The sequence below is a fragment of the Eucalyptus grandis genome, chromosome 2, assembly GCF_016545825.1.
Source record: "Eucalyptus grandis isolate ANBG69807.140 chromosome 2, ASM1654582v1, whole genome shotgun sequence".
Classification (NCBI taxonomy): Eukaryota; Viridiplantae; Streptophyta; class Magnoliopsida; order Myrtales; family Myrtaceae; genus Eucalyptus; species Eucalyptus grandis.
Genome location: NC_052613.1, coordinates 56,822,204 through 56,845,305, shown reverse-complemented (window position 1 = coordinate 56,845,305; position 23,102 = coordinate 56,822,204). Strand labels below are relative to the sequence as shown.

Sequence of the window (23,102 nt, the reverse complement as noted above, 5' to 3'; positions counted from 1 at the left end):
AAGGGACGCTTTCTTTACCAGAGATGAGATAAAGGAGACCAACTAATACAGATTGATATGTAAATTCTGATGTTTTGCCAGAATAATGCTCAACAAACTTCAGGGTCCGGATGGTTTTCTACCCTCCAGTGAGTGGAGTGGGATGTACCTGGATGAATCGGAGATGTGCTATAGTTTCTTGACTTTTAAGTGCCTTATGCCGAAAAGGGCCTAATTGCCAAAGAAATGAGAAACACAAACTTTGGTTTGGCACCTAATTACAGCCAAACTTTTAAAGGAACATTTGGTAACGCTCCCATGAACAGGTGTTTTTGTTTTTTTGTTCCCTAGAACAAAACGTGTTTGGTAAATTTTTTTATTCTCAAGAACAAATTGTTCTCGGAAATAGATTTGGAACAGAAATAAAAAAACAACAATAAAATTGTTTATTGTTCTTGAGAACAACTCAAGAAACAAGTTTTTCTTTCCTTTTCATTTCTTTCCTTTTCTCTTCCTTTCTTCTTCGCCTAGCCGATTGCCGGCCTCGGTGACCTCGTCGGAGCCTCACCAACCCTTAGGAAGGTCGCCCTGAGCTCATCGGCCATAGGCAAGGCCTCTTGAGCCTCACTCGGCCACCGTGAGGTTGGTGTTGCCCGTTTTGGCGTCACCTAGCCTCACGGCTTGGCCAGGTGAGGCTGACCTAGCGATGGCAGGTGAGGCTCAACCTTGCCTATTATGGGCAAGGCTTTCCCAAGGCCAGCAACCTTGTTTGGCCGGTTACCAGGCCATGGCCAAGGCCGGTTAGGGGAAGGATAAGAAAAAGAAGAAAAAAAATGTAATAAAATTATTAAAAAATTAAAAAAAAATCTAAATCATCATACGCTTTAAAATATTTAGAAACTGTTCTCGGGAATAGAAACGACAAAAAGTATTTTTGAAAAGAAATTATTTTCAAGAACAGAAATATTATCAAACCCAATCTAAGTGTCCCAGAGAAATGCATGAACCTTTTGCCGGTACCCAGAACAGACCTCGGTCGAGTTTTGGCCCATCTTGACCGTTACCGTGTCGGTCAAGGTATCGCCCGAATTACTGCGCCTGGTGACGTGGAACCCGTCCCATAAAAACAAACGTTATTACAAGCAGAAGACCAACCGAAAACTGTAGGAAACGATGTCGTCCCCTTTCTGGGCAAAAGTGAGGGCTTCTCATACCCTCTCTCTCTTCGAAAACAGAAGGAAAAAGATTAGGACTTCGAGGTTTTTGCTCGAATACATTGTTCTGCTTGTTGATTGAGGTTGCAGCTCTCCATGGATTGGCCATCATCCTCTAGGATTCGAAAATCGAAGCATTTTCCTTCCTCTGCATATCCTGATTTTGCCCATCACAAAATACATCTGAATGAGAAACCATAACTTTTGCCCCAAAATGGGAAAACGTCGTTTCTTTCCTTATCTTGATTGGCTTTTTGTCTGAAGCGACGTCATTTTGTGGGCCCTATTTTACGACGGAGGAAAATCCATCCTTGTAGATAAGAGGATACTCATCCGTGTATGATTAATACTTGAAAGCAATTAATCGTTTTTATCTTATGTTTGCTTTCACTTCTTCACTGGAGATGCAATCGTCCATTCGATCCTGTTCACAACCACTCTAAAAGGCGCAGTACCACATATCTGATAAGCGATCTCTAATGCAGACGTTAAACAGCAGAGAGACTATCCCCATTCACCACAAAGCGATGCTAAAATTGGAATCTCAAAAGAATCGCTTAATCGCTTCATTTAAATATGATGGACAAAAGCTAGATCTGTTTTAAGACGACAAAAAAAGAATACACTACAATTGCCACTTCTACTGGAACAAAAAAGGGTATAAAATAGAGCTTGCATAGGAAGAACAGCACCTCATATCCCCCAAAATGACACAAAAGGATCCTCTCTGCACCTCAAAGGCAAAATTCAGTTCCCACATATTTGTACAGATAGTCTGTAACAATCTACAAAACCAGCTATTAGGGGGAGAAAACTGTAACTAAATATAAAAAATAGATCAGAGGAAAAGGCCAGAGACCATTGGCATAAGTAAAAGCTCGAAAAAATTGGATCCAAACCAATACAGGCAAGGATGGATGCACCTGAATCAAAGAACTGAGCCTTAGGTTGCATCGGTTCTACAATCACACGAGTTGGGGCTTCTTTTCTGAGTAAATAACAGCGCACACAAAACCAGCATCAATCTTTCCAGAAAAATCGGTCATCCTCACAATTCACGTGGGAAGTTGTTGATTTGGCCTTCCTCCAAAACATCTTTACCATTGATCTTATAAGCTATCCTTATGCGCATGACAAGGGATTTCTGAAAATCATAAGAGGTTTATGACCTTAATAAAGCTAACCAAAAAAAATACGTATATAAAGTAGAACTAAGATGCATGTAATTCATGATAGGTCCCACAAACTCATACGGCAAATTGAATCAGTGAGTCAAAAACTAGAGATACAAATGAGACAAGACAGACATCACCAAGACACAGCTTGAGTCTAAGCACGCCTCTATGCTTTCAATAAAGCACAGCAGAATTGTAACATCAAATATTCTCAACTGTTATTTTTCAGAACTTGTGACTTGCGAACTCAAATATGCCTACCAAGCAAATTGATTACTAAGAAAGAGAGACATAGGGCTTTTAATTAAACCTCATATGAGGTAGTGCAATGATTAATTCCTCAACTCCTCCGTGCATCCTCCACATGCAATGACCAAAAATTGATTCTTCCATAGCTAGAAGGTAACTCATATCCTCCTTTCTTATAAGCTTCCAAAAGACTTCTTTAATATCGTTTCTTTCGGGATACACAACCCAACCCACAAGTCTTCATATACCAAAATCTGCCCATCAGTCCCCAAAATTAAAATAGGGTCAGTTGCACAAACACCACTTGCAGTTTAGGGCTTTGATCCTTTTATAAAATGACCCCGTGTCTTTAATTTGGTGTTATTAGTCATCAGACTTAGTATATTTGTGAATGCAGTCCATCCCTCCAATCACCATTAGAGCTTCAATAAAAGTTTGGTAAGGTAACAACCTCTGACACTACAAGGTAAGATGCTTCTGTTGAAAACCCTAACGGAAGTTGAATGGAGGGAACATTTAACAGATATACAAAGTACACGGACTTATATCACCAAATTGAAAATATACACTCATTAGATAAAATCTGGTAGGGACAGAATTGTCAACAAGTCATCACCACTTTATTAAACAAGTCATCATCTGCATAACCTCAGAGGGCTAGCACTTTATTAACCTTGCTTTTCATCTTGCCTCAAACAACTGTTACTCAATGCCCTTGAGAGGTCCTCCATTTATCCAACTTGGTTAAACCATCATCTAAATTCTGTTACCCATATTGAATCCTTCAGTAATAAAAAGCCTATCCAGCGTATCTCGAGGAGATTTCCATTGAAAAGCACATTGTACAGATTAATAAAGAGAATGCAAAACTGAGATAAATATTGGAAGATGCTGCATCAAAACCTAATGTATATGACAAATGCCATTTCCTACAATCCTATTGGGGTTCAAGAAAGAACCTCATGGATTGACGCTGCTACAAAGCAAACATCCACTTTAATATGTCTTGAAAACTAAACCTTAAGAACCAGACAGCGCACCTTTGTTTTCCAAATGAACCCCTATGTGTACACCAGTTATAAATAGATTACATGGAAAAGGCTGGAAGTGACTATTCAGCTAAGCCTACTTGTAGACAATTCATTTCAAATGGTAACAAGAATATCGGCAAACCATGATAAAGGGTAGTAAATAAGAGATGATGAAGAAAGAAAAGGTTCTTCTCAGACTAGACAAAACATCATGGACTCTTGCACTTTGAAGAAGCGCTAAGTGGATGATACATACGATATCAAGACAGTCATGTCCACTTCCAACCAAAAAAAGAACAAAAAGAAAAAAAGAAACTGCAGCTGTATTTCCATCTAGATGTTATCCAACAAACTACTTGAACCCAAACAGGAAGAAGTTCATCATTAGCAGCAGCAATTGCTGCATGAATGGAATAAAATTGGCTGCAGACAGAGAGGATCAGAGGAGGCATGCTATTTACTATAACAAAGAGTTAAAGAGGAGCATATTGTTCTATCAGCTACTTACTCAGAACAATCATACCCGTTCTACAGGATCACTGATTTTCACAGCATATTGGCGGAAGTCATTTTTATAATCAATGGACCAAAATAAGATACCGCCAAATTAAGGACAAGATATTCATGTTTTTACTTAAGCATGTTGAAGATACGGACAAAGGAAAAAAGACTGATCAGAATCAAAACAAACTAAAGTTTTCCATTCAATGCAACATAAACCAGAAAATAATGGTTTTTACACTGAACGTAGAGAAAACAGACAGAGACAAGGCAACGATTTCTTTACCTTTCCATGTTGGCTGTTAGTAACTCTCAGAGTTTGTGTGACTGTGCCACTACTATTTGCAGGGAGAGTATTGCCACTAGCTGGATCTAAATGTAGCTGAAGAAACTGTTCATTAAAAATGAGAAATTAGAACAGCTTAATGACAAACTCCCAAAAGGAAACCTAGGCATGGGAGAAACTGATATTCCGACCTAACTTCTCAAATTAATTTTAGTACTGCAATTAATTTATCAACAATGAATTTTTCATCGACTTATTGAACAACATATGTATTCAGAACTTGCACATAATTCTGCAATGACATCTCATATATGATGGACCAGATTGCTCTGTCCATGGGAACAATAAAGCTGAGGACATTGACACATGGAAATCAAAAACCATTATACTTGTAAACAATAGTGGGGGACTACCTTTGGAACAGCCGCCTGAAAAACAAAATCTGCATAAACATTGGACGACAGATTCGTAAAAGTTGCCTTAATCACTGTAATTTGCGGGTTTCCAGGCGACTTCAAAAAGTCAAACATAACTCTCAAGGAACTGCTTTCAAATGCAACGACAGATGGATAAGCTGGACCATTGTTTTCTGTTCATCAGAAAAGTGATAGTGATAATCTGAACAAAGATGCCAAGAAAATCCACTACTGATAAAATATTACCAGGCGCTGGTGGACTGGGTCCAAGGCCATCCAACAAGTCTATAATAGAAGAAGCTGCTTGGGAGGAGGCTGCACGTGCAGACACTGGTGAAGATGTTGACAAGCCATCCAGACTGGCAACTGGTGACTTCTGGTTTTGGCTGAGAGAAAATATGTCAGGTGTAGATGAGCTGCTTTGTGCGGGAGGCGTTCCAAGAGACAAAATATCCATCAGAACATCCGTGCCATTCTTTGCAGCCTGACTTGCACCTGATGCATAAAAACAAGTCAACAACATGCGTGCATTAATTCTAAAAACTCATCCATACCTAAATTAACGTTAACAAGGATTGGTGGAACAAAAATACTTCAGAATCTCAGCTAAGCTTGTTATATCATCCTAAAGAAGTATCCTCAACTGCTAGTGATAGCCAGGTAGTGGAGGATTCATGCAAAAAATTTGGTAGCACCAGAATTCAAAGCCAGAACCTGTGATTCTTCATGATAATAACTGGATTTTCAATAAAGCTTAAGCACTGAAATTTCATTGCTTCTACATTTTCAGGAAAGCTCAAAGAAAGGTGAAAAAATCCAAGGCAATTGGTTATAAGACATTATTTAACCGCAAGATCATTTCCAAAAAGTTGAGCAGTAGTTATGACTTGTAATTAACAATGAAATGACCTATACAGAGGTATTATTGCTACAGTAGAGCTAAAAAGTTTAGCATCCCTTTCCTTACCAAAAAAAAAAAAAAAGTTTAGCACCCCTTTAGCATGCTAATAGTAAGCTAAATCTACTCAGGCCGAACACCCACGGCACACACAAAATTATTCTCAGAAGACTGAATGCCATCCACACAGAGAGAGAGAGAGAGAGGGGGGGGGAGGGAGGGATGGAAGAGGTTTTTTTATATTTATATTTATATTATTTTATTTTTTATTATATAATTTTATTTTTTGGGGGGGGTTGGGACATGGTGGCTGATGGCAGCTGTGGAGTAGCAGCCAGCTGCTGCTGGCGGCAGGTGGCTGAGGTGTGGTGAGCAGAAAGAGATTACGCCTTAGGGTTTTGAGGGTCTTCATTTGGGAATTAGGTTTTTTGTGCATCTGGAAAGGTTGTTCCGTCCTTTTGGTATGCAGTGGAGTCATAAAAGGCAAATGGGAAATTCTTGATCTAGGGGATGCAAAGTGGAATGAGGCAAAAGAAGAGTCAGATTCTCATATTTTTCAATTTTATTCAAGTACACCAAACAATATATCTCAAACATACATAACAAATATTATCTCTCAAATAATACAAGAAGCTGGATGAAAAGCACAGCCCAGATGAATGGTTGCTTATAAAGTTCATAGGTGATGTTTTCTGAACTAACCTGAATGAGCTGAAGCTGGTGACAAATCAACACCAAGAATATCATTAAGGAAATCACCACTGGATGAACTCGGAGCAGGGGCATCATCTGAAGTAAGATCAAGTAAATCCACCAGCGGAGCTGCAGCTGATTTAACAACTCCATTTGGAACTTTAACAGAAGCCATGGTGGAGGGTGAAAGAGTTGTTGGAACAGAGCCAGCCCTTCTTCCACTAAAAGTGGCCTCATCCAGAACCGGCATTCTTTCAACCAGAGCAGACCTGCACAAAGCCATCCATCAAACAATGATTATGAGAGAATGCACTAGCATATTGTTCTGCAGTAAATGAACAGCTTTTTCTTCAAAAGAGTGACAGACAATGGAAGGATAGTTTGAACCTTGAAGGAGGCGGCAAATGAAATAACAAAAATGCAAAACTCAATTTGGTACCTAATGTTTCGATGTTTCTCGAGTATAGAGTTGAACTCGAGTGATCTTTGCTGCAATTCAAGGACAAGGCTCCCTTTTTGCTGAACAATTATATCCCTGATCCTCCTACAGGGAAGGGGAAAAAAAAACAACAAAAAATAAATGGATGGAAAAGGTGTGTGATATAGCAAACCAAATAAAAATTTCCACTTAGAGATGACTGTATTTTGGTGAGGCCAATCATAGTTTAAGAATAGCAAAAAGGTAAGCCACGCAAGGGAAAAACTGTAAAAGAACAAGAAAGAGAAGTTTGATCTGAAAAAATGGCAAGAAAAGCCTTCAGCTGCATAATTGTCAGAACCTTCACTAAGACATAAGAGTTCCTCAATGGATAATCAAGGGAACGGATGAGAGGAAAAAGTAGATGAAAACTGTAAGGTAAAAACTGGACCAGAAGATGACAAGGATCAACATACTCTGAACAAGATGGAAAACGAGAAGACAACTTTAGCAAAGCAATTAAGGCCATTGCTTTAGTTGTGAGATCTGAGGTATGTCGTTTAATTGTGATTTCTGCAACATCCACAGCATCAGACTCTGTAACCTGTGCAGCAAAATGCAAGTAGAATTCTTTCACAAAAATTACACAAGCATGCCAGTAGTCAAACTTAAGCATCCAGCGCTAAGAACAATTCAAATAACCCAATGTTGCAGACGCTGGATTTGTTTTAAACGAGTTAATAAAATATTTGATAACCAAAATATAGACTTTCCTAACCCCATGTCAAATAAATGACAATAAGCATCATTGCAACCATGAGGGTTTAACAAATAATATCACCCACTTGTCAACTCAATTTAAAACATGATCACGAATATGACAACTTGAAGTGTCTCGGAGAATTTTGGCTATTTATATAGTAGCTTGAGGAAAAAGCTTGCAGCACAACTATCTAGTAAACTATTGATGGAAAGACCAGAAAACAAATATACAACTGCCAAATGCAACAATGAGAACACAAGAAATGAACTATTTGGGAGGAACTAGAGATGTCCAACTGATTATGTCACCCACATCTATTATTAAGTTTGAACATTCAACAGTGCTGGATATTTACAAGAAAGGTCTAAGCATACAAATGTCATCATCAACTCGAACAGTAAATAAGTTTTAAGGAATGACATCCTTCTTAATCTATCTTCTTGTGCCCTTCCCTCATTTCCAGGATGATGCAAAAAGTACACACAGCTGCACATACATGCAGGATAGTGAACTCACAGTTATTGGATCCTCCACATCAAGCATCCCGACATTTTTTACCAACATATCACCATATTCTCCGATGCACCAGACTGCAACCCGAACTAGAGATTCCTGATAATAGTACCAATCAGAAACACCATTTTACATGAAGACACTGAACATCACAAAACTATTATCAGATAAAATTAAGACTGATATACCTGTTCTGATGATGCCTGGAATGCTTTATATAACGCCCTAACTGTATATCCATGGAGATCAGGTGCATTACTTATCACCACAATAAGGGCATGGCATACTTCATCTTTTACAAAGTTTCCAGCCTAGAAAATTTAGCATATGAAACGGAGGTGTTAATTAATAGATAAATGGATACATCAAAATTATACTATTTATAACCACAAGACTCTTCATGGTTGTTAAAAAGTGTGAAGTGCGTCATGCATCATTAAAAGGACTGGAAAGGGGAAGAAAGGAAGGAAACATTTTGTGTTGAGATGATTAAATCAATCAGATATAAGAATCTGATGTGCTTTGCTTCGGTGCTGGAAAATTTCAATGTCTTAACACAGCATCAATATTCTTGCTGCTTTCTGTTTCCAGATCATAAATTATTTTCTCTTCGCTTGAAAGGAAGTTCCTAGCGACCAACTATATACAAAGTTCACATTTAATGAGAGAATATGAGAAGACAATTGGGGGAGAGAGAGAGAGAGAGAGAGAGATGACAAAAGTGGCATCGCCATATTCAAGGAAAAACGACTTAAAATTACCAATGTACAGATAATTCATTGACCAAAACAGTTCGAAAATTGCATTATTAGTCCGGATATTACCAATGTCATTACAGTACATAAAGACATAAGAGTGAGCATAATCATGCAGCGGAGATGCTCAGCAGACGCCATCAGAGATGAGGAAAACAAATCGAAAATGCTCCAACAGACAAGCTTTGTGAAATTGTACACCTACCTCAGACAGAACCTTCAACATTTGATCGATGTACCAAATTTTTTCAGGAGAGAACCTAAAGCACCAAGTACCAAAACAAAATAGAAATAGTCAATATACATGAGAGAGAGAGAGAGAGAGAGAGAGAACTTACTTTTCTACAATTGAACAAATTTTGGCCGTAAGATCTCCTTTGAATTCCTGATCACTTACTTCCAGGTAATCAATAAGCTCCTTCGTGAGAGGCTTCACATTACTCTCATTTATTAACAGATAAACAAGTTCAAGTGCCCTTTTCCGAATCGAAGCATCAGAATCCTGAAAGGCCAAGTCAAGTGACCATATTCATGTTTCTGTGTAATCAAGGATGGTTCTCACAAAAAAGATGGGAAAAAGAAAAGCAAAGTCAAACTAGAATTTCAAGTTCAAAATTACACATAAAATTCACGTAAGGATCTACAAGAGTCCCCAACGTATGACGCCAAAGAAAAATTTCATAACAAAGTATCTAGAACTAGCACATACAATCCCTTGAATGATGAAAAGAGATTTCAAGATATAAAAGCAAGAATGAGACAGATCAACTCATTTATCCAGGAAAAGTTATAAATTATGCTACCTTGACACATTCCAAGATAGTTGCTCGATGCCTCTGAACAGCTTGAGCATCCACTGAAATAGCTTTCATCAGCATATTTAATGCAACGTACCTACCAAAACCCATAATGTTGATAGTCAAATGTAAAGAAACAACCAGCTAATCTTAGAAACACATGAAGAGGGAAGGAAAAAAAAGGGAGGGGAAACAGTTTATCGACTGGGTGACCAAACAATCAAAGAGAAGAAGGTCAGTGCCCCTACAGGCACAAGATTTGGACTGCAGAGGATTTCAACATTCCAGATGTCATAGTAGCTATTCTATGACTGACTGAGCATCAACAAGAACCTTTCTCCCATGGCAGTGGGATGTGGACGATCCCATAATGTTGCAGTTAACAAGGAAAAAAAATTTACTTAATGCAAGTTCATCAGCAAGTTCAATCAAACATCTATGCAGTGTTATCAGTCATGGCAAGTATAATGACATTTCATGGTACAAGCAATATCTAGACATATCATTGTGATGCTGCAATACCTATAAAATCAGCCACAGAATTGCAGATCTTTTGTCTAGCCTTAGTTCACATCTATAAGATGCCACATAAACCCAAAAAAGGTTAAAGAAAATCCAAGATCCCTATGTATTTTTATCCTATCTTCAGACCAAGACTGCACTTCTTCCATCTCGTATGTGTTTTCAAACAATGCTACTAAAGGCATCCTCTCGCTGACACACAGAAAACAAGATAATAAGCTATTTTTCATCATCAGGAAAATAAATGTCAACTATTACAATTGCAACATCAAAACAAACAATTCCAAATTTCAAACTCCCACATTGCATCAACAGCGAACCCAACTATTTCGAGTAAACAAAAATGAAAACTCAGCAATACCATTGCTTACACAAGGAGTCGAGCAACATAGCAAATAGAGCATTACTACATTTAAAAGAAACAATTAGGAGATAAACCAACTGCAGGCACTTCTATCAGAATCTTACAAATGCAAATATATTATTTGATTATCAAGGGAAAACCTGATATTGTTGTCACGATTTGCCAAAAATCTTCCTAAGATATTTATGGCCAGCACACGTAAGCCACCATTATCTTCAATGCTCATGATAGTCTCCACGCATTCATATAAAATAGCATTGCCAGCATTTTTGTTCGACTCTGTTTTGGTGGCCACCTAAACAAGCATTCAGATAACAAGTTAAAAAAAATGAAAGTGTCATACCTGAAAAGCAAGTGATCTTCCCTGCACATTTCAGTATGCTTAAAATTCATGATGACTGCATAGTGCATATATTCAAATCAAAAGGTGCAAGTTGAAGTGTTACTGACATAGCAACAGATCAAAACAAAAGGTGCGAGTTCACAGATAGAGCAAATGTTTAATAAGTTAGAAGAGTTGAGACAACTTTTACATTACCAACTCATAGCACCTGTTTTTTCGTTATCGACAGAAGGACAATTATGCCATTTGGCCGGAAAACCTAGATTAAATACAAGATGATAAAAAATAAAAAAAAAAAAAAAAAAAACCTGTGCAAAGACTGTTCTCGCCAAATGATTTTACAGCTAGATTTAAAGGGATGCATTCACAGAATGAGAATTAAATGCCTAATTTACCTGAGCTAGTATGTCATTCATACTGTCACTGGCATCAGCATCTCCTTGCCCCAATACTCGCAAAAACCTGAGTAACCTGATATGGAGGAAAGGGTCTGTAATGCCACCAACATCATACTCTGGTGCATATGGACTATTTGCGACATCCTTCAGAGTTTTCACTAAAACTTCTGTGCATTTCTACAATGAAGATGACCAGGGTTTCAGTCACTACAAAGCAGAATAAGAAATGGAAATAGCTTAATCATATGATTGGTTCAGTTAATAAGAGCATTCTCAAGAAACTCTACAAAGCCTTCCCCAATGCAGTTTCGATTTATGTTTCCCAATCCCGTTAGCATGGAGATGTCTTTCAGAAATTTCTCAAGTTACAGTAATATTGTGATGAGGAGAGAGAAAAAAGACAAGGGTTAAAAAAAATAAAATAAAGGAAAGCATGAAGCCTTAAATCGTGACACAGATGAGGACAAAGACATTGCAGCCGTATGAAGCATTGAGCCAATTTTCTAAACCTAAAATGAAATTTTCCATTACTTTATTTGTGAAAGAGAAACTCTTCGGTGCATGGTGTGAAGTTGTAGCTTCAGTCAATTGATTTACCTTTCTGAAGTGTTCAAGTGCTTCAGAGCTGACTTTACATAGATCTGTACAGAGTTGAACTCCAGTAATCAACACTCCATGATGCTTTTCTTTAAGTAACGCAGCAGCAGGATTTATGAAATTCTCAGCAAGGTCAGGGACCTTCTTGATAATCCTTATAGAGCACAATGCTGCCTGTTAAAGTTGCAGCAACTTGAAATTAAATCAGGTTACGGAAAGTAAACGTGTCAAATGCTACCATACACTTAGGAAATAACAATGCGATTTCTTGACGAAAAATTACATGATCACATAGAACACTGAATTTAATATTTAATCTTAACAAGCATTTTCCCCAGAACTGAAAAGTGTGATCAGTGACTATGTGAGAGAGAACATTGTATCAGGAATTCCACTTGACTATCCAAGGCAACAGTCGACATGTCTTTCAATGTTGAACCAAGAAAAATACAAGCGACAGCTATATTCAAATATTACCATGAAAACAAAAGGCTACAAATCTTCTTTTCAATGAAGCAATATAACAGCGCATTTTCCCACAAAAAGTGCTTCTAGGATGACTAAAATACATTACAAACATTGCCATTAGCCAGACAACATAGAAGAGGCAGTCATGCTACATTTGAATAAATACATTGTCTATTTAAGCCTCTGGCTATTTAAGAATCAGTGATATAAAAGAGGCTTCCTCCATTTTGACTAAATCAGGTTCTATCCATATAAGTAACATGCAACATAAAGGAAATAAAATGAAAGAAGTCAGAGAATACTAAAACAATGTTCTCGAGGGGGGACAACAAAATAAAATTCCTATTGATGGAGCTAATCAAACATTCTCGCTGCCACGTGAAGACTAATCTTGTTGCTGCCAAAGGAAGCAAAACAAACATGTATTTTCCTAAAGCTCAGATATCACAATGTTAACATAGCAGAGACAAATAATGTAAAAACTCACCTTTTTCCTAATGTTTGGATCTCGAAATTGCAGTAACCTCTCAACTTCTGGTGCAAGATCTCGCGCCATTTCTGCTGAACAAATATTTCCAAGAGCACAAAGTGCAAGTCCCACTATATACTGGTTAGTGTGATTTAGGTCTCTGCACGTGGTTAAGGCAGTTGCAAACAATGGTCCAAATTGTTCTGTGCACCTTAATTGCTTGAGCAACGAAGTGTCTTTTCATTAAAGTTTTGAGTGGAGGTAAATAAAAAGAAAATAGCACATTTAAAACATCATGGACAAGGTCAGAGGTATGCAATTAATGTGCATGAGGAAAATTATATTATATGTATACTTGCAACAGGATACTGTTTCAATGAATTTGTCACCAGCATGAGAACTTCTTGTCTCTCATCAAGAAGCAACATCAAGCCAAGATAACCAATCCTCTTCTCAGGAAAGCCAGCAGAAGCAATTAACTTAAGGCACTCCATTTGACCAAAGTGTGTTGGATAACCAAGCATGTGAATGAACATGAGCTTTGCCAGGTTGCGGTGTCTATATTCTTGATCATTTTCGTTGATTGAAGCCCGTATCGCAGCACATTCTTTTCTTACAACAGCACGCTCTTCTGCAGCAGTTTTGCAGGCACGTATCGCCCGGATCATGTCCCTGCATTGGACAGCAAACCAAGCATCTCACTTGTTAAAAGAGAGAATATGACTTGGTCAATCAACCACAGGTTGTACTTAAGTAACACGTTCAGGTTCAGTTGTTCAGGAATTAAATAAACGCTAGGCCACTTTGCACAGAAAAAATCCCAAATTTCAAGAGTCCCGATGTGAATACGTTTTAACAAAAGCAAACCATATGTTGCCTTCATCGGTGTCTAGCAGCTACAAAGACATATTTCAGACATTGAGGCAGTTCTACACCAGAACATGAACTAGTGCCCAGCATATCAAAAGTTTCAGGACTTAGCCACATAGCCATCCTAAATAGTAACCTATAAGATTTTCAACTCGTTCAAGCTCTGCCTCACCGCATAATCAATCTGAAGTCAACACTCGAGTCTTGCAGGTTATCAAAATAAACTGAGTCACATCAATGAAATGTGCCAAACAGATGCAGCCAGAACAATAGATGCGGAAGAAACCAGTTTTTAGATCAGAATGCTCAGCTTATGCTAGCACGAAGAAAAGGCTGTGAACTGTCGAAAGGGAAATATGCCCTTTAACTAAAACTAGGACAAAACGACGCGCAATTGGTCCCACCTTCCTATTAACACTAACAATACGATGCAGAGGACTTCATCTAGATTTCAAAGCAGAAAGCTCCCCTACTAATGAAACTTGCATCGAATGATAAAAGTCTTCAGAAATGAAGACACCGGTGGAAGTCGCAACAATACCACGACCCTCCCGCAGAATCAGTAGGCAGAGCTCACATCAGTCAGCGGGCATCACTTCGATTCGCGCATTTTAAAGGAACAAAACATGATCCGAAAAGGCGCATATCCGAATCAGCACATCACTGCACGGAATCCAACACTTTACTGACGCCCATTAACGAGCGCAAGAAACCCAACTACTACGACATTAGAGAGCATCCCGAGCAGACAACGCGAGCTCCCCAATTCCAGTTACTGGACACAATTGCGCGCGCTCACACAAACTGAAACAGGGCAATCCAAAGCACCGAGCCGAACTCGCATCAATTTCCGGCGAGAGCAGCAAATCACGCCCCCACTCCGTCATCCCCGATCGAGTCGCGAGCAACGACAGGCGAGCCGACGAACATCCGAAAACAAAACAAAAAAAGAAAAAAAAGAGAAAGAGAGAAAAGAAAACTTCGCATTTGATCTCGCGACAGCAGCAAAAGCAACACCAACAACGAGAAGCAGCAAATCAGGGGAGAGAGAGAATCGGAGCTGACCTCAGGCGCGTGCCGGAGGAGAAGGGGTTCATGATGGAATCCAGATTGGAAACCCCACGCTGCCCCCGCCCCGGATCAGATCCCGAATTGCGGCCTCCCGGCGGGAAGCACCAAAAGCAAAACCTCGCAACCTACCAAGATCGCCCCCCAGCCACCCGGAGAAGAAGAGCAGGAGGAGAACAGGGAATCGAAGCGAACGTGGGGTGGGGCGGGGCGAGCCGGAGATCTGGGAGAGGAGAACGACGAGATTTGGATCTGCCGCTGCGACGCCGAAGGGGGAGGTGACTTTCGGGCGCTGGTGTGTTTTTGCCTGAGTGGCCTTCTCGTGTATCGAATGGTGGAAGGAACCGATCGAATCGAATCGAAATTACACGGAGAAGACCCAAAAAAGAAAAAAATTGGGGGAATTGAAGCAAATACGGAGCACTTTAGAAAATTTCTCCCCTGTTGTTCTTGCGAGTTGCGACCCTGTGGTGGGGAGTATTTGATCGAGCGACCGGGGAGGACACGGGAGGAGGGATCACGGGCGGCTTCTCATTGGTCCACGTGGGCGTGGGTCGTCGCGCGATCCTCACCCGAGGCGTTATTCTGTTGTGGCTGGCGCGGCACCCTCCCCGTCTCGAGTTGGAGCTGTCCGGCGATGACGAATGCCTACGCCGTCCGGTGTCGTAACTAACCAGTTTCCGTTCGTCCTTTTTTTTTTCTTTTTTTTCCTTTTTTGCACGATCGATTCATATTGCGAACAAATGTTGGGGCGACTGGTAATCGCGTTGATTAGTTACTGCATATCTTGCAAGAAAAAACTAACTGGCCGTCGACATTTCGATATGGCGGTTTTGATGAGTTCACCTGCCTCTAATAGATCTCGGTACGGCATGCAATACCTGTGATAATTGATGCATTTCCTCTCTCATAACAATAAAAGAAAAAAAGTTAGGGTATTTGTCATATCATAAAACTTAGAAAGAAAAATGGCACAAATGATTACTGAAATTTGATCAAATATACAATGTCATCATTGAATTTATAATTTAATGGATATGATCTCTCAATTTTGATCTGATATTCAATATGATCTCTAAACTATGAGTACATATCTAATGTTTAAAAGTTTATAAACCAAATTGAACATCGGACCAAAGTTCAAAGATTATATCCAATAAATTAAAAGTTCAAGAACAATATTGTATATTGAGCCAAAACTCAAAGACAACATTTCATAAATTAAAAACTTAAAGTTGACAATATTGGATCAAAGATCAAGGATTATTTGTGCTATTATCCCAACTTAGAATACTCATATTACATCTATCATTTTTATATTCTTCATTACATAATATTTTTTGGGAAAATTATCAAAAAAATTATAAACTGATTGTAATTGTACCAATTCAATTCAATTTTTTTTTTTTGCCAAATGAGTCATAAACTTTTATATTTATACCAATTCAGTTAATTCAACCAATTTTAATTAGTTGGTATTGATATAAATGACAACTATCTTACGTGATATCAAGAAGACATGACATAGACAAGTTTTTAATATTTTATAAAACATTTTTTTCTCTTTATCTTTCTTTTTTTCCCCTTCCGTTCCTTCTTCCTCCAACTGGCGACTAACTAGAGGTGAGGGCTAGCAAGGACAACATTGTTGGCCTTGGGCAAGCTTCACCCATCGTTGGCGAGGCTCACCCTTGCCAATAACAATGAGGGCATGCCTCGCCCAACCCCTAGTGAGGCTTGATCTTGCCGGCCTACTTTGGTCGATCGCCAAATCAAGAACAAGCTAGAGAAAGAAGGAATGAAAAAAAGAATATAAAATTCGAAATAAAATGTTAAATTATCATTAAAAATTTATCCATGTCAAGATCTTAGTGACACCGCATAGGACAACAAATGTTCAGGTCAGCACTGGTTGGTTTAGGACTCATTTGGCGTTAAAAAAAAGGGTTTATTATTAAATTGTTATAATTTCAACAGATTTATGACTTTTTAGGTAATTTTTTTCATTTTTTTTAGATGCTAGACAATTGACATAGAAAAATAATGAATTTGTGAAGAGTACGCATTTATATAGAGAACTAGCAGGGGTATTTGTATGTTTTTCTGTCGATTAAATAAATGTCATCTTTGAGATCCAATATTATTAATGCGTCTTTTTAAGTTTTTCTTTTATTTCTTTTAGTCACTGATTGTTCCCATACTTTTACAAAAAAATTATAAACGTCGATAGTAAAAGGGAGGTATACCTGTGGATTTTTAAGTTGAGAAAAAGATTATGAAGAATACACGAAGTTCAGTGAGTATGAAAGAACAATGTAATTATTGTTCTCATTCAAACCTCGCCTCTTTGAGCTCTTTCATTTATTCAAAACCGACAAACTCGACTCATTCAACACACATTTTTGAATCGGGGTTTATTAATTTATTTTAATAGTCAATAAAAGAAAGTGATAGATAGACCTTATTTATTAACAAGATACAAATCTATGATATTGTCATATAAATTAGGAAAAGGTTCTGCAGAATAACACCATGTTCAATGAGCATGAAAGAACAAATGTACTTGTGGATTCTCATTCAAACCTCGCATTTTAGAACTCTTTCATATATTCAAAACCACTAAATACTACTCATCTAGACACATTTTTGAATCGGGGTTATTTAATAGTCAACAAAAGAAAGTCATAGATAGACCTCATTTAATAACAAGATACAAATTTATGATATTATCTATTTTTACTCATTTCACGCTATCAAAATGATAGTTCTATCCTACACAGCCCTACCATAAATCAAACACTAGCTTAAGCTTAATGTGCACGTTAAAAGCCTGGTTAAACAGCGACTCGGAAATTTATAGTCCGGAAGTTCGGTTCGGTTCTGAGATGAATTAGCATTCCACGACCCCTTTTTGGGTACCACAGCCCTAATTTTGGTTAAAATCGTAAATTATTCGTCCAAATAATTTCCTATGCATCCACGAAGTCTTTGGTCTTAAAAACCGAAAAAAGAAATACATCGGACAAACTCCTCCGGGGCAGAAAATGCGGATGCCATCAGGCCTGTCTTTAAACCTGGTGGTTCCTGGAAGATTTGATGATAGGATGATAGCAAACATTGCCAGATCCGCAGGGACAGACGAAGAATGGGCAAAAACCAGACAGCCGTTTGGGTCGGAAGTTCTTGTCTGGTCAGGAGGAAATGAATGAGAGGGGACTGACTCATCATCCCTATTGTGGTTTCATTTCATTCCCGGGTTCCTGTATGTAATCATCCAAATGTCAATGGCTCGGACCATATTCCGCGAATGCCCACCTCATTTCTTCCTCGAAAAATGTCTTCCCAGCTGGGGCCGAGATCAAACGATCAGCCGAACTGTCTCCCCACCTGTCATGGTTCCATTTTACAATGCTGCGACTTTCCTATGCGCCATGGGATCGAATCTGACCCGACATGGCAGAAGCACGACAGTGGGAAGGTGGTCAGGAGGACGAATGCGTGAAAAACCTCTGTTTCGAGCAGTCCTCATGTTCACCGGACCAATTCAAGTTAAGAGGCAATTATGTTATCGCTCTTCTAAGTTTTTATTTTCAATAAGGACGACGCCGTACTTGCCTGGTTCGCAGGCAGTGCAGCTAGTCAGGAGCTTCGATACGGGCCTCTCTACAGACGTTGATGGATTCCGACATCAAATATGACCCGAATCCTCAGGAGGATTTCCTGTTTGGACCATAGAGAATGCTTAAGGACACGAGCTGAGACTGCGACAGGTCATGTAAAACGACGTTAGTCGCAATCTTGTCTGGAAGGGAGAGAGCGCACATGGAAAGAGAGCCCCAGATCCATGCACTGTCGTTGCTAAGATGTTTGGTAGTTCTAGTCTATAGAATAGCGGCCACGTTATAACTGAGAAGAAAAGGACATCCACCAGGACAAATGCACGACATATAGATTTCATCATAGTGCTATTACCCTTACACTGGCTTACACACATTTTGACTGAACCTAATCGACGCGCTTCGCCTCCGAAAATCCAGTGCCCCACTCTTTTTTCTCCTATTTAGCTATGATCAATCCCAATACCTCCTTCAGGCAAAACTTCCGGAGGCCAATATAGAGGTGAGAAGACCAGACCATGATTCGAAGATGCCCGCTCCCTTTCTTCCTTATTTAATAACCTCGATAGGCCATTGCATTCATTCGAGAGCGGATGTTGTGATGATCATAAATTGGGTTTCCATAATCGACCGGCCTTACTACCGTTGCTTCACGCTTTGCCTCCTGTTCTTGAACTGCCCCGAAGACTATCTCGTTAGTTTTCTCGAGGCTCTGCTCGTAGTACGTATGAGGGATGGATGAATGATAGCGGTGATGATGCTGCTGTTTCTGTGGATGGCGACCGAGATCTCCATCCCATCCGTTGTAGAAAGGTCGACTCTGTCTCAGATGATGCATCTTTTCCGCGTCTTTGGACATGAAAGGATATGTTTTCTTCGGAGTTGGATCTCTAGTGTCGATTGAAGGTGGCTCATCTCCATCTGGTATCATGAAACTCTCCTGCACCGGCCAAGCATTTGGATGCTTTTGCGGTTGATAGTACTGCTGCTCGTGCAGAGGCTGATAGCTAATTGACTTCTTGCGCAGGCTAGGGAAAACTCCTCCCAGTATGTCCAGAGCAGATGATTTAGTGCTCGAAAGGAGCTTAAATAGGGATCCAAAGAACCCTTCTTCTTGCTTCTCCTGTTCATATTCACCTGAGATTAGAGGTTGCCTAAATGATTTCAAAGGCTTCTCATATGGATTGGGTGGACTGTCTTTCAGTTCAGAGTGATCCTGCGAAGGCATAAGACAAAACATGAAACATGCATACCACATCAGATTTCTCAAGAAGCACTGGGGCTAAACCTTCTGCACCCACATGATCAAGAAGTCAGACAACTGAGAATTAACCCGGCTTAAAAATTGTGGCATTTGCTAGGCATGGGAGATCATACTCACACATGAACCTATTTTAGCCTATCAATATGAGATATGCTGCCGGCCAATTACTAGTCAATAAATTAATGCAGGGAGCTCTCTCCCTAGAAATCCTTATCACACCAACATTAAGATGAGTCTGGCGAAATGATAGAAGCATCATGTCCTGTATAAAATTGCATCATAGGGAATGGATCCTCTCCTTTTCCCCCAAAAATATTCAAAGGTATAGAAGAATGTAGCTAATACTCACATTTTGGGATGACACAATCGTGCTCACTCTATATTGAAGCAAAGCCAGCATGTAACCGAAGAAACCTGCTCCAAGAAGTACCGCAAACCCTGTAATGTTTTAAGACACTACATCAGCACCTACTCAGTGAAGTGTAACCATACGCTTGAATGTGAAGTGATTCATTTACCGAGAGGAAAACCACTTCCATATTGATAAGCACAGTCATCAAAATGGAGATGAATTTCCCTGATAGCACGATTTCCTCTGTCTATGACAAGTAGGGAGCAACTGCTTCCAATGTAGACAACATCAAAATCATCAGAGAACTTAGCATCCTCACTTGGGCCATCAACATGGCCGCCTCCCTTCCCCCATTTCCCCCTGCAATTGTTGTAACCCCTGTACAAATGAAATTAGACAAAAAATGCACTACACAATTAAAGACAGGTTCAAGAGTATAAAAAGAAGATTCAGCATAGCTAGGAATTATATAGACACGGAAGAGGTCCAACTTTGAAGATAATTTAGTCGCATATTCACTCAGGCTTACAACTGCCAGAGGAAGAAAAAAAGCAAGGCATGAACATAAACTTTCGTTTGCAGGTACTCCAAAAGTAATGCAAATCACACTTGCCTGAATCACTGATTTTTCTGATGGCCATATTCATGGTGTCTGCAATGTAAATGTTCCCTTTGTCATCTACAGTAAGGCCTTTTGGGTGGTTCATCTTAACGTCTCTGGGCCTTCCATCTACATGCCCAGCATGTCCATCAGGTGAACCCGCAACCAATTTTGGTCTGCTGTCTGCATTTTTTTTCCCAAATGATTGTATGGTTAAACCATTACAAAACACTAAAAGCATCAAAAAAGTTACAGCTCCTGTGAAAAGGCAGCTTATGGGCAAAAACAGACGTTAAAAAGAGTGCATGGGGGAAAATTTAGCAACAATTCAAAGGCAGACAGCCTGAAATAAATTGGGATGTGCATCAGTCCTTGCCTTACCCAAAATAAAGTTTTGAGCAGATGGGTTTGTGAGATTATAATCAGTCTTCCATCTTTAGAATGATGGAGATAGTTGCACCAAAGTTCATTCCCATCATGTAAATTCAATTCGAGAACTTTTACCAGACGAGACAACTGGTTTTCCAAGAAAACAAAAGCAACCAGCTTGCTACGCAACATGAAAGACCATTTAGCAAAGGAAGAGAGACTAGATGCGCTTCCTCGTCGCATTGAACTATTTTAATGTAGGCAGACAAGTAACCCGAGAGCATCGACAGTAACCCAAATGAATCAAATCAATCAACAGCTTGAGTAATGCGCGTCGCACCCTGAGTGACAGCTACTTACAGAGATGACTCATCAGTGACAGGCAAAGCAGAATCTGAAGTATCTACGCAACGAGAGACTAAAAACGCAACCTAGTGAGATGAGTTTCACTCACATAACGAGAGAGATGACGACATTCTGTAGAGGTTGCTGTTAGCAGAGTCCAGAATAAGCAGCTCGCCACTGGGCAACACTTCTACAGAGTGAGGCTCAATGCCGAGCTTGCTCCCATCGAACACCGTCTCCACCGTGTATCCGCTCTCAAACTTCATCATCGGACGCCCAGAAATGGCTGCACAGTGCACAGTACACTCAAGCTCTTCACAAACCACTAGCGAAATCTCAGAGAAAACGAAGAAACGACGAGCACAGCGCAAGCGAAGTTCAAGATCCGGCACCTGTCTTGGTGTTAGCTCTCACCGACGACAGCCACTTCATCAGCCAAGCCGCAACGTTCGAGAAGATCCCATGAACAATCTCTGCACAAAACCACACACGAACCCACGACTTACCCACGACCGCATTCGCAGAAAGAAGCAAAACCCACCTCGGAACCGGAGCAGATCGAGCCGATCAACCCGCTCCGAGCTAAAAAAAAAAAGAAAGGCAACCCAAATGCCGCTCCGGCTGGAAGAAAAACTCACTCGCGGGCGAGGAGGCCGGGGCTGCGGAAGCCGCGCCGAAGAGCAGCAGGAGCGCGAGGCTCAGCACCACCAGATTCTTCGCCATGATGGACGGACGCGACGGCACACCGGAGCAGCTCAGGAGCGGCGGATTCCAGCCGGAGTTCGCAGCATTGCCGCCGGAAACCGGCCCCCCCCACTCCTCCTCTCTCCACCGAAAGCTGAACCCGGAAAGGCGACGGGAAAGGAGACCCGACCTGGTTCTTCTCTGACGGGGGAGGGCGGAGAGCAGTGACGCTGCTTTTGAGAGTGTGGAGTGAAGTGAGAGAAAGTAGAGAGAGAGTAGAGAGAGAAAGTGATGGTGGTGATGGAAAGAAACGAAAGAGACAAAGGGGAGAGGAGAAAGGCGAGTGGGGACGCAGCTCGCGTCGCAGAGAATCATATGCTCCAGATTATGTCTTAAAATCGTGTTAATTATTTAGAGCTATAAGCTGCTTTATTATTTAATTCAACAACCAACCGACCTACCCCTCTATTTTGCCCTATTTTGAACCCCCTTTTTTTTTTTCTTTTTTTTTGGCCACGAGCCCGCCATCGTTTTCGGCCTAATCCGTTAAAAAACCATCAACTCGTAAAAGAGGAAAATATCGAATGTAGGTCGGGTCCTGAATCTGACCCAAAACTCTCTTCTTTCCCCATTCGTCTAGTAAGAAAGCATCGACTTTCGATCGGTCGAACTTGGCTTGGTTAGGGTTTCTGTTGGAGATTGGATGTGTGCTTAGCGAAAATTTGACGGGAATTTGAAGAGCGTTGGACTCACATACCGACTAAAGTATATGTTTTTTTCATGAGATGGAATAAGTCTGGGCACAATTTGGAATCCGAGCTAAAATTTTTATGCTTTTTTATGAGACCCAAAAAAAATTAAATAAGAATTAGAGCCCGAGCTAAAGTTAGCTACTTTTTACAAGACGAAACAAAAGGTGTGTGAAGCAAAATTAGTACTCAAGTTAGAATTGATGCTGTTTAAGGGAATTGGGTGTTTTATTTTGTTATGTTCTTGTTTCCTACATGCCAATCATTAATTTTGTGTATGTAATTTTTTTTTTTTACATATGTGGTGGATCTAATAAAAATTTCAAATGATTTC

The 23,102-nt window shown here is 39.9% G+C and overlaps 1 protein-coding gene and 1 non-coding gene across 2 annotated transcripts; both read right to left on the bottom strand.

Annotated features, from left to right (window-relative positions):
* Positions 1-1,737: 1,737 nt before the first annotated feature.
* Positions 1,738-15,171, bottom strand: LOC104434073 (AP-1 complex subunit gamma-2). The gene is made up of 18 exons (XM_010047027.3): positions 14,785-15,171; positions 13,219-13,521; positions 12,868-13,009; positions 11,913-12,086; positions 11,313-11,492; positions 10,715-10,869; positions 9,695-9,785; positions 9,230-9,393; positions 9,097-9,151; positions 8,325-8,447; positions 8,140-8,235; positions 7,337-7,464; positions 6,882-6,986; positions 6,452-6,711; positions 5,098-5,346; positions 4,849-5,024; positions 4,436-4,540; positions 1,738-2,337 (listed from the first exon to the last, which is right to left on the bottom strand). The coding sequence occupies exons 1-18, from the start codon at positions 14,814-14,816 to the stop codon at positions 2,242-2,244; spliced, it is 2,634 nt and encodes an 877-aa protein (XP_010045329.1). The 5' UTR covers positions 14,817-15,171; the 3' UTR covers positions 1,738-2,241.
* A 3,498-nt stretch (positions 15,172-18,669) lies between these two features.
* LOC104434072 lies at positions 18,670-22,368 on the bottom strand. The gene is made up of 7 exons (XR_005548674.1): positions 21,974-22,368; positions 21,728-21,808; positions 21,445-21,621; positions 20,634-20,804; positions 20,187-20,398; positions 20,018-20,106; positions 18,670-19,620 (listed from the first exon to the last, which is right to left on the bottom strand). It is a non-coding gene; the product is annotated as an uncharacterized LOC104434072 (transcript).
* Positions 22,369-23,102: the final 734 nt, after the last annotated feature.